This window comes from Denticeps clupeoides, chromosome 17 (assembly GCF_900700375.1).
Source record: "Denticeps clupeoides chromosome 17, fDenClu1.1, whole genome shotgun sequence".
Classification (NCBI taxonomy): Eukaryota; Metazoa; Chordata; class Actinopteri; order Clupeiformes; family Denticipitidae; genus Denticeps; species Denticeps clupeoides.
In genome coordinates this window covers 18176295-18188635 of record NC_041723.1, presented here as the reverse complement: position 1 = coordinate 18188635, position 12341 = coordinate 18176295, and the positions used below count along the sequence as shown (strand labels likewise).

At 42.0% G+C, this 12341-nt stretch overlaps 1 protein-coding gene across 4 annotated transcripts in view; it reads right to left on the bottom strand.

Moving 5' to 3' along the window:
• megf11 (multiple EGF-like-domains 11) overlaps positions 1–12341 on the bottom strand; it is a 124585-nt gene that overhangs the window by 35375 nt on the left and 76869 nt on the right. For 3 of the 4 annotated variants that reach the window (XM_028957890.1, XM_028957893.1, XM_028957892.1), the window contains exons 7-11: positions 7678–7924; positions 6387–6507; positions 5842–5978; positions 4143–4355; positions 3456–3630 (exon numbers count right to left, since the gene is read on the bottom strand). In XM_028957890.1, coding sequence (XP_028813723.1) covers positions 3456–3630; positions 4143–4355; positions 5842–5978; positions 6387–6507; positions 7678–7924 — 893 coding nt within the window. The remainder of the gene's footprint in view (positions 1–3455; positions 3631–4142; positions 4356–5841; positions 5979–6386; positions 6508–7677; positions 7925–12341) is intronic. The other variant, XM_028957894.1, reaches the window with a different exon arrangement.

Genomic DNA, 12341 nt, shown 5'->3' with positions numbered 1-12341 from the left:
GCTCGGCGGTTCCAGCCTCCCCTGTCACTCCAACCTCTCCAGCCTCAGCGGCACTTGGGATCCCTCCTGTCTTTTCCCTTTCGCCTCGCTCATTAGCATCATGCACCCGCCTTTCCGTAGTGCTCAGCAGGGCAAGCGATGCTGACGGCATACGGCATGTCAGGATTCTCTCCTCCGTCTGCTTTTCCTTCCCACCTGTCACATCCCTCTCTCTTTACCATATGCACTTCCGCCAAGATAAAAGACGTGCATCAGTGAATTAAATTTTTATCAATCATATCCCATTAATCTTTGTTCTCCTAAAAATGATTGCTTCAAGACTGCTAACAACAGCAATTCTGTCTTTGAGGTGACAACTCAAAAAAGGGGGGCTGAGCCCATTTACAGAGATTCCAGAAAATCTCCAATTTGCTGCATTGTGGCTTTCATGGCAACTTGGTCTCTCAACCGCGCATGACCCCAAGGATTTTGCCATAGCCCTGAGTGCACAGGATTACCGTCCACGGGTATGTACCAGAAACCAGCCATTGGACTGAAAGGCTAAGAACAAGGGGATTAGGCAACTTGTCCATTAGAGGTCCAAATTGTCTCCCATTTACCAGACTGTGCCAGACAGGCTCTAATGTCCTGAGACATTCAGGAATGCATTCCAGGAACTAAAGTTAACAGCTCTGATAACTGACTAAAATGAACCCCATATCAACCATACAGAAGTTGTGTATATAGGGGGTAAACTTGATTCTAAACTTGAATCAGATGTATCCCAATCATACCAGGTCAACGGGACTAAAAAATTTTTTATAATTATATCTGAAAAAATTAGTATTTTGTAAGACATCAACTCAGAAATATATCTGATGGAACTGTTATCTATGCTGACAGAGATGAGATAACCCTTGTTTCTGTTTAATAATTAAATAATTTGTTAGCTGTTTATTTTCAATTAAATACATTAAAGTTACACCAGTGTTTTGATTGCATATTAATAACGTATATCCTAGTTAAAATAGATAGAGCTACTCAAACTAATCTTGAGCTATTTTTGCAGTGTGGAAGCATGCATTATCTTGCTGAAAGAGGTTAATTGAAATAAGGCAATGGCACTTCCATGAAGGGGTTGTACTTTGTCAGCAAGTGAAATCTACAAGAATGCAGAACCCAGTCGAGAATTACACTGCTTCCAGTGGCCTGACTTCTTCCCGTAGAGCATCCTGGTGCCAAGGTAAGTAGCACATACACGCAGTCATACACAAGATTCATCCTCCATTGCTCCTTTGGATTTGGAGTCAAATGCTTCTTTGTTGCACATTGCACATTGTTCATGCTTTTGGTGGAGGACCAGCATGGGCAGGGGCACCATACTGTGACAAACTGTGATGTGTTCAGGTATCAGTTTTAACTACAGTAGCTCTTCTACTTGATCAGACAATGCAGATCATGGCTGCCCCTTTCTGTGACCACTGCTGACAAGAGGTGCAGTTCTGGAGTTACCATGATGCTGCAATCACAATTTGGTCCCTGTCAAAGTCACTCAAATTCTAATGTTTTCCCAGCATTTTTTTCTGCTTCTAAAACATCATATTGAAGGACACAGTGTTTACTTGCTGCCTAATATATCCCACTCACTGCCAGGTACCACTGTGACAAGATATCTATATCTATACCTGTCTGTCCATGGATGGAAGCAGCTAATCTCTATGGTGATGTGATGATTTCCTGAAAGAAACTGATGTGAGTAACAATATGAAAGACTTTTTTGGTTCGTCTCAGGTTTCCATTGCTGTTATAACCTGGATCTCTCTACTTTTTACCACTATACCTGGTGCAAAAAGCTGCATACAAGAGGTGAGACACACTGACTTGACTTGAGTGAGTAAGTGTGTCATCCACTCTTCCACTGACATCAAACCTGGTATCCAGCAGTGAATGCTGTTCAATACGCAATGAAAGATTCATCACAAGCACCCAGCGAGCAGCAGCGGCAGAGCGTCGTCACAACTCCTTCCAGTTCAGGCACTTACAGCCAATCCCATCTGTGGCCGCCGATGTACCAGCACCGTTCCCTCACATACAGCAATAAACTATCCACCAGGTCCTTTGAGTCTGTAGGCAATTTCATTACCATTTATTAACAAGGTTGGTCTTTGTTATCGTTTTTGTGTGAAATAACAAGTCAGTCACCGGCGTAGCCTGTTTTTATCCACAGCAGTCCTAAAAAGCTCCTCTGGCTGGCTTTAATAGACCTGGCAGCGCTGCCTCAAGCCCACTGACGAACAGGTGGAGGAAATTAAGACTCAGCCTGCGCCTTGGCCTATTTGGTGCTTCAGCTCTCACTATAGAATCATTCTGCTGCTGGACACAGAGCTACAACCGCCAAGGAGCTGCTGGCACCAAGGCATTTTGTCTCTTCTCCACGTGCCTCTCTTTTTGGCACCTATCAATCTCCTTCTGTTCCTCTGGTGGTAAGTCTGTTCACACTGAACAACAATATATATATATATATATATTAAAAAAAAATCCATCTCCAACACTCAACACATTTATTAAAGATAACTCAACATATCCAAAACCCTCATTTGGAATCCATGTTCAGTAAAAAGCTATTTTATTATTAATGGCCTGACAGTTTTGTCTGGGGGACAAAAAAAATAACCGATTTCAAAGTCCATGCATCTGGCTCTCCTTCCTGTATTTGGCAAGGTCTTTGTATAAGCCCAAACCTGCAGTGTAATAGGCTACATCCATTATGAGGGGCGCATAATGCCCGCTCTCTGTGCGTCTGCGTGTACGCAATACAGAGAGCGAGAAAAAAAATAAAAAATGAGAGCGATTCAGAAATAGCTAGAGAGAATGCAGAAGAGTGTCTCCCTCACAAAAGCCTCTGGGATAATTTCCAAAAATGCATTTCTGGTGTGCATTTATTTTACTTTACAAGAGAAAATGACGCTTTAACAGCCATTGGAGAAGAAGCTTAAAAGGATGTCAGTGTGTGTCTGGGACCATTTCTAAACAGGAGAGATGCTGCTTCATTCTATCACTTCTGTCTCACACTGTTTAAACTCTTCTGATAGATATATAGATGAATATACAGACATATATACAGATTCAGAAAATGCTATGAAAATTAAATGAGCTCAGTATATATTTCATGGCACCAAACGAAGCACAACTTCTGCGTATCTTTCGGAGGCCATGCATTTTCTGATCCAAAAATAACAATTTCCAAGCAATCCACATGTACAATGTATTATGCATGCAGTCATTATTGCTTATGGATGCATTTGTAACACACGATTATTCACTTAAAGTGAAGTGATTGTCACATGTGATACACTTAACGCACTGTCAAACACTGTGAGCTGTAATATATTTTCTTCCCAGCTCATATTCATTATCTGCTGATCACTGGTCTCATCATATCACACAGGACAAGACGCCAAACTGCACAAACTCACCAGGAAACCAGGGGCACAGGTGCAGGTGCCAGAAACGCCATGACAGTCGGCCCCATTGGCACATTGGCAGGGCTCCCTACAGTCCTCGCCATGGTAACCAGGAGGGCAGGTCTCATTGCAGTAGAGTCCCGACCATCCAGCCGCACACGAGCACTCACCTGATAGAGGGTGGCAGCTGAACAATAGATGGATTGACAGACAGACAGAACAAAAGTTGAAATCCCCCAATGCACCCTTCCATCCTCAGATGTCTTCTGATGGGCAGTGCCTTCCTCATTTCCAATCCTGCTGTAATGAGCTCTACACTGTAGCCCAAATGGCCAACAGTGGGACATTTACTAACCACATATCATAAACGACGTTCAATAATAATGAATCTTCTAAAGGTGTTAAAATTCTACTAATGAGAGGTTGTGAGACAGCAGTTAAGATTTAAAATGTAATTTTACATATACTGACCTTCACGTATTTTATCCTACTTCTGGATAGCTCTTATAAAAAACTGACATAAACTAAAATGCATTAAAAAATGTGAAGTGATTGTCACATGTGATACGCAGCAGCACAGCACACAGTGCACACAGTGATTTGTCCTCTGCATTTAACATATCAGTGAGCAGTGGGCAGCCATGACAGGCGCCTGGGTAGTAGTGTGTATGGCTTTAAAAAGCCACAGCAGGATCATACCTAATAGTGTTTGTGGCATTGCAGGGGCAGTATTTGTCACAGATCAACCCATAGAGTCCTGGTGGGCAGAAGCGATCCTGGCAATGTGGGCCTTTGAAGCCTGTGTCACACAGACACGCACCATTGATGTGGTAACACTTGGCTCCGTTCTGGCAGTCACATGTCAGGGAGCACTGTGGTCCATAGGTGCCAACTGGGCACTCCTCCTGGCACCTAAGTAACAAAGAAGTCAAGCCAGGTTCAATCTGCCTCCATGACAGCCGTTGGTAGCCATTACCAAGTGCACATTGACCTGGATAATGACGAGTGCCCCCTCCCAGAATGCATTGCCAGCTGCCTCGCTGATGCTGGGAGGTAGGAGAAAAGGCATTAAGAAGCACAGAGGTAGTTATCTAGCAAGCTTGTCTAATCAAAGGGTGGCAGGTCAATGCTTTGGGCACCCCCCTTCTTCGTTAGCTGGGCTCATCACAGTTCTGGACCACCTTCAGAGCTCACCAAGGTGAGGCAGCCTTCATTAACCACAGCAGTGATAATTAGAGCTGGGCAGATTCTCAGTGCAGTACAGCAGGGAGACTTAAAGAAAGGACTTTTTTCTTTTTTTACAAGAAGTTAAATATACAACCCTGGCAAGCCATCAATCTAAGCTGTCTGAAAAGCCATTAGGAGGCAGATAAATAGCTCAATTACATTACAAAATGGACTAGTTATGTTTCATGTTTAAATTACATTGGCTTAGGCTGTACCCGAAGACACTGGTGTTATTATATCGGGGGCAAGGGTAGGTGGAGGCTAATACAATCTAACATTATTCCTGATGGGTTAATTCACCTGTCCCTGACAATAATGAATGAGAGCAATTTTGCAAAATATTGGGGGAGAAAGGAAAAGTGGTTTTCAGGAAGCACTCTCCCCGCAGACAATTGCTTTAGCTGAGTTAATAAACTGTGTGCTGCTTCGACGAGACGTGGGGAAATAAAGGGACGCAGGAATTTCAATTGACTCCTAATAAAACTTCACAATTTGTAATTAATGAGAAATTTCTAGAGCTATCCAGTATGGCAGTAAGGGAACAGTGGAGAAAGTGTGAGACAAAGAAAGGGTTTTTAGGGGGTTGCGATTAATAAAGTAAAATCATTTTTTGTGCTGCTTCATGTGAGATACAGGTTAAAGATCAGGCATCATATTATTATTCATTCTGTTCATGTTCAAGAATCTAGCTTAGCGTCTAGACAAGTGTCTATTAAACCACAACAATCACTAATAAGTAAAAAAGCATCTAGTATAGAAGTGTTCATTTTAGGGCTAATAATTGTGCCATTTAATTTATAAATATTTAATGCAATTCAATTAACAAATTTAATTCAGCTGCATTTTGTTCACTTCTAAAATGTTTTCCGACCAAAATAATGAGAAAACCAAAGTAATTAGTATTCAATTTGAATAATTTTTCCTTAGCTAATATCTCCTGAGCAAAGTGTGTGATTAATCAAGGTGGTAGTAGCCTAGTGGGACAGACACTCATCTTTGAACCAGAAGACATAGGTTGAAACCCCACCTACCACCCTTTTGTCCCTGAGCAAGACACCAGGGGTACTGTCCCTGTAACTACTCATTGTAAGGTTCTCTGGATAAGGACATCTGACAAATACTGTAAATGTGAATGTAAATCGATTGACAGTCCTAGTTTATTTTTTAGTACCTTCGCCCGCTGTAGCCTGCCATACACTGGCACTGGCCTGAGATGTGGTCGCACAGCCCACCATTGCGGCATGAGCACTCCTTGCTGCAGTTGATGCCATACTTGCCAAATGGGCACGGCTGGGCACAAACAGACCCCTGTGGACCAATCAGGCAACAGCGAATTAGAGATGCTTTTAATCCACCCAAATCCAGTCAAGAGTATTACTGTTGCTGTAAGAGTTTAAAATGGAATAAAGGCAACATAAGTAAGTCATGAGGGACATTTTGGAAACTTCACAGGCTTCCTCTGTAATAATATTAACTTTCTCCTTCTCCTTATTCTGTACATCTATCTCGCCCACCCAGCCTATCTGCTTCCCTTCTGTTCTTTCTTCCTGTCCTTCCTATTCCCCTTTCTCCTCTGTCTCTCATTATCTGTGTCTCATTTAGTGTCCTTCCCTACCCTTGTGTCTCCCTTCTGTGTCCACCCTCCACATGTCTCCTTGCTTGCATCACTCTGGCTATTTAAGCCACTCTACTTCATTTCTGTGTTGAGCACCTCACCGTCCATCCAGCAGGGCAGGAACACTCTCCTGTGATGTGATGGCAGGTTCCTCCATTTTGACAGGGACAGCGTTGCTCACACTGTGGCCCGTGGCTGCCTGAGGGGCAGCGATCTCCACAGCTTCACACAAACATACAGATATACAGACACACACACAAATACAGACATACACATAAACAAGTAAACAAATAGTGGTCAGTATGTGAACCCCATCAAAATGAAACAAATACAACCCACTGGCATTGAGAGTTGAGCTAAAGGGGTAAGCAATTTTACAGTTGTGGGATCACAAGCTCTGACCTGACTGGGTCCACTAAGTCAGAGACTAGTCCCCCATCATCCACCAACATCCTACATCTCTTTTGAGATGTAGGATGTTGTTGTGTCCCTGAGCAAGACACTTAACCCTAAATTGCTCCAGGGGGACTGTCCATGTAACTACTGATTGTAAGTCGCTCTGGATAAATGCTGTAAATGTAAATGTAACTGTTTTGAGACACTTTAAATCCACTGGAGAACAGGACCGGGCAGTTAAATGACAGAAAAATGTTTCATGGTGGGGAAAGAGTCTGTAGAATGTGCTGGCTCAGTTGTATGTCTATTATAATTTTTTCTCAAAGATATTTTATTGGATTAAAACCAAAAATACTTACAAAAGTATTATACAGCGACTAAATACCATAGTGATCACTTAGAATAACTAAATATATAGTTTAGGGCAAGGATCTCACGATAAGATACGTATCACAATACACAGCTCACGATACATTTATTTTACAATATATTGTGATACTGTACATATTGTGATTCTCTACAGTTCACTGAAAATGTAAAAACAGAGCTGATATACAAGATGCTGTGATTGGTCTGTCATTTCACCCTGCTTGAAATGCCAAGCAGTAAATAAAAGTACATAGATGTACAGCACCATCCACAGGAGTGGAGGTTGTAGTCGCACGCTGATTCTCATCTCTGCTGACCTCACTAAAGAAAACATTCGACAGCACCACTAAACTTGTTTACAAAAATCGACATTTTTGATGTCTCTGTATCAATACAATAAACGTAAAATATTGCGATATATTGCGGAAGCAATATATTGTAACACTCTTAATAGATAAACTAACTGTGATATGTGGCTGAATAAAGTGTTTTATATAATAACCCCATATTCAAGTCATGTTTATTAACATTTGATTCAGTGTTCCATGTATGGCATAGGAGTAGGTAACCACAGCTTGAACTTGTACAGTGGTGAGGCATAAAGAAGACAGAGTCACTACTACTCACAAAGCTCCCGTGTATCCCGGGGCACAGATGCACTCCCCAGTCTCGTGGTGGCAGGTGGCGCCGTTGAGACACTGGCACTGCAGCTGGCAACCCTTGCCATAGTAGCTGGGTTCACACTGGTCCTCGCAGCGCCAGCCCTGGTAGCCGTCGCTGCAGACACAGGCTCCAGTGATGGGGTTACAGAGAGCCCCGTTCTGGCACTGGCAGCGATTGCTGCAGTGAGGGCCCCAGTATCCAGATTCACAGCCTGGATGGAAGCACACAAACACATAAATCACACAGACACACACACAAAACAAATTCCAACACCCAGTTTACAAAAAGAGAAAATGTTAGACACATACCATACAATGAATCCCCAGTACAGATGCAATTTATTTCAAGTCCATAGTGAATTTATTCAAAACCAAGGTGCACATGACAGACATGACACGGAATTGTGGACATAAGGCTAATGTGTGTTATTATTATTTTTTAATCAGTACCGACACAACACATTGTAACACACCAGCTGGGTGAGCGTCACAGTTTGTGTTTTCAATCATCTGTTCCAATTTTATTTGTTTAAAAAAATCCCCAAAATACAGTAAAAGAGAAACAAGTATTTTAAACATGAATATTGTCATTAAACTATTAAACTATACCTGTCGAGTTTACAGACTTCAGGTTACAAGATTTTGCATTTTTTGAGAGTACTTCAGGACTCTGTAGGTACATCTGGCAGTGAGAGACAGAAATCTATTGCAATAGTTTAATTCATTCTTTTTTATTTATTTTAACATTAACATTTCTTTCTGTTTTTTGTGTGTATATCGGATCACAGATTTGCATCAAACAGAAAACCTTGACTGTTAAATTCAAGAGACGACAGCATTAACACCCCCTGTGTGTCAATATTTTTGTTGAAGGATTATGAATGAGCAAAACACACATTAATGATAAAAAAGCCAGTAACAAATTTTGTGCCAGTGTGGCAACAATTGGACCCAAATAAACATTTCAGCATGAACTTTCCAGGGTTTCCAAGGTTCTGGAGAAGCCATTAGAGTGATAGATAACATCGGCGCACAATTACAATTCCACCATCCTTTTTCGTCTAATCAATTTCTAACAGAAAGGAAATTGCACACGAGTAACGACAAGCTCCAGGCAATAAATCCACAGCTGCAGTTTGGTACTAGTGGCCTGAATCCGGGAATCGGAAACGGTCAGAGATTTGTGAAGTCATAGAATTTAATAGCCATGCATGTGTTGAGCTATAACACAAGCGCTAAATGTTTTATCAATACAAGCACACTGGAGGCAGAGTGAAGTGCAGGTGGCTATTGCCCAACGCACTGCTTCCTTAATACCCATATCAATCTAATCTCTTAAACAAACGCGGTCAATAAGATTAGTCCACTTCAAATCAAGCCGGTAATTTCACAGCACAAAGTCAAGTAGTTATGGAGTCACGTTTTCACTACTGCAAACAGTAAAGGCGTCTTGAGTGAGTCCCAGTTAGTCCTAGTGAGTCTTTAGTGAGTCCTAGTGAGTCTAGTTATTCCGACGTCAGTCTTAGTGGGTCTTTAGAGAGCTCTACATGAGTCCTAGTGCGTCATTAGGGAGTCCTATGTGAGACCTAGTGAGTCTTTAGTTAGTCCTACGTCAGTCCTAGTGGGTCTTTATTGAGTCCTACAAGTGTCTTCGTGAGTCCTACATGAGTCCTATGTGAATCCATGTGAGTCTTTAGTAAATCCTATGTGAGTCCTAGTGAGTTTTTGGTGAGTCCTATGTGCCCTAAGCAGACGGTTACATGAAAAAAACAGCGTGAGGTCCGGTTCTGGCTGTATATTCATGTATCCATTGCCTCACCATGACTGGCTTTTTTCCTGCAGGTCTTAACAGTCTGGTAGCCACAGCCTGCCGGTGCTCTGATCAACCAAGATGGAGGTCTAATGAAGCCCGCTGGCCGGGAGACGATGGAATCAGGCCTTCGTGCCAGGCAAACATCAAGCGGATGATCAGCACTTAGAGAGAGGCAGGCACTTCTGCGCCAAGGGGGGTCAGAGAGCAGCAGGGTGAGGTGGAAGCAGCAGACAATGTCTGACAGCACTAACCGGCTGGGGAGGAGTGGGAGGCTGGTTATTGATCGCGGGAGCAAGCATGAAGGATGGGTTTCCGCACGGAACGAGTGGCCACGTGAAATCAGCTGGGCCTGTGGGTGGGCTGGTCATTAGGGAGTAGAATGGAGTGATGGGGGTCCGGTCAATCGAGGGGGCATCAGCTGCCATTCAGCTCACCCACACTGATAGCAGAAGCGGCAGAAAAACAACACCACCCCACAGAAAATCTCATCAAGCTGCTCTCCATTAACTCGTAAGTGCAAGAGAAATGAATCTAGACAAACCCCACACACAGACACAAGGAACATTTCCTCAAAAGTATTCTGGCTGCAGATAAAATCCACCAAAGATCTCTCCATAGATTACAGATCACACACATAAACAAATACATACAGGCAAAACTTTATTTTTCTGTTCTGTTTTCTGAGGAGCCATTTGAAGTCTTAAAGCCTCTTTTCCCAGCAGTGAGGCGCCTCAGCACTTTCCTAGGAAAAGCCCATTATCTGGCCGTCTCTCTCACACACAGCTTTCAGCCTCACCAAACTCTGTCCCTGGCTCTGTGGGCCTCTGACGGCATTTAACTTTGATTAAAGAGTCAGAGTTCACCCTACACCATTGGCAGTGCTGTTAAAAAACACACTTTCCAGTCTCTTTGTGTATCTTTCACCCCCCAAGGAATAATAATATTCTTGGTAGTGACAATATTCTGCCACGTATCTCTTAAATTATTATTTTGATTCATCACACAGTTTACACAATGTGAAATGAAAAGCTGCTGTCTGAACACTGCTTAAAAAAAGTCAGTTCATGCATTTTCTATATTTATATTTTATATATCTGCATTTTACCTTTAATTTTCTTGTCACCACTTTAAATTACTATAGTCAGGGACAGAACATCTGGAGCAAATGGGTTTCCTGTTCAGACTCTTGAGGTCTTCCATATATTCATTAAAAATTATTTGTCTTGTCAAACTACCTGTATCTACAGGTAGTTGTAACTTAGCAGCTAAGGAAGCAGACTCTGAGGTCCCCTTGATCAGGGTACCATCCCCACACACTGCTCGCTTCCCATGGCTACCCACTTCCAGGGTGATGGTTAAATGTTGTGCTGCATGATTTGGGAAAAAGTCATGTTGCGATGACTGAGATCAATATTGTGATATGCGATTGCAACATAGTAAATGTCGCTTGCTTGCATAGCAATAAGGGGCAGTGGTGGCTTAGCAGGAAAGTCAGCAGACTCGTAATCGGAAGGTTGTTGAATCTCAAGGCGCCAAGGTGCCTCTGAGGTGCTGAGCAAAGTACTGTCCTCACACACTGCTCCTGGGGGCCTTTCATGGGTGCCCACTGCTCACGAAAGGTGATGGCTTAAATACAGAGGACAGATTTAGTTTTGTCACCATGTGCTGTGCTTCACAATGACAATCACTTCACTTTCACACAAATACTCACATAAAATGAATGATTACTTAATCTTTACATCACTGCAAATGTTATTTTCCCAATACCGCAGCTTAAGAAAAATGGGATGTTTTAGATGCTGATACAAATTTGAACAGTTGCCACATGTTGTTACAGTTTTAACTACGAGTTCATGCCACCCGACTCCATTTCAATTCCAACATGGGCTGTCGTTGTTACATTACACATACGACTTTTATACGACTGCGGGGTACTTTAAGAGAGTGATGTTGGATGCGATGGGTGTGGCTGATGTGTGGTGTTTGTATAAAACCCTGTGAAAAGTAATAAGCCTCCTTCAATAATAAATATCCTGTATGTATTTGGCGTACCACCTGCCCAGGAAAAACAAGAGTTAGGCCCGACCCAGCCTGAGCCCAACAGAATCCCACCCAATCCCTACAGCTTTTTAAAATCTCAGCTTTCTTTGCACACGCTATGAGCGCTACACAAATGTGCAAGGAAACTAGTGGGTTTAAAACATAATTAATGGCTAGCATCCATTTTCGCATCTCTCTAGCAATAATCAAAGCTATTTAAAAATTAACATTTAATAAAACTAATTTATAACATGCAAAACATTTAACCAATCACTGAAACAAATTTACAAGCAGTAAATCATGTGGAAAGCATAGGTTCTATACAAAGATGGGAAATAACAATGTACAAATAGTAAATTTTTTTGGATATCTATACTTTACTTTGCTATTTATTTCTGTGCCAACTTTCAACTCTTATTTTGTTCATTTTAGCATACATTCTAATCCCTACATTTTCAAATCAGGGTCGTTACTGTTGTGTTTGTTTTTACCTATTGCTCTCGCCTATTGGTGCCTTTGAATCTATCCGCAAAAGGTGAAGAATGTAAAGAGAGTAAGAGAAAAAATATAAAACCAACAAATATTTTTGTAATACTGTCTAAAATGATAAAACTGGTGAAAGTGTTAGTGGAGCTTCCTTGGTCAAGTCAAGACCAGCAACACATCCCACATCCCTGGCCTTACCTCAGAGAAATGTTTCAAGAAAAACTCCTGAATATTGTGTTGTAAATTGTGTCTACAAAAAAAAGAACTTTTGGCATTTGTGGTACATAATG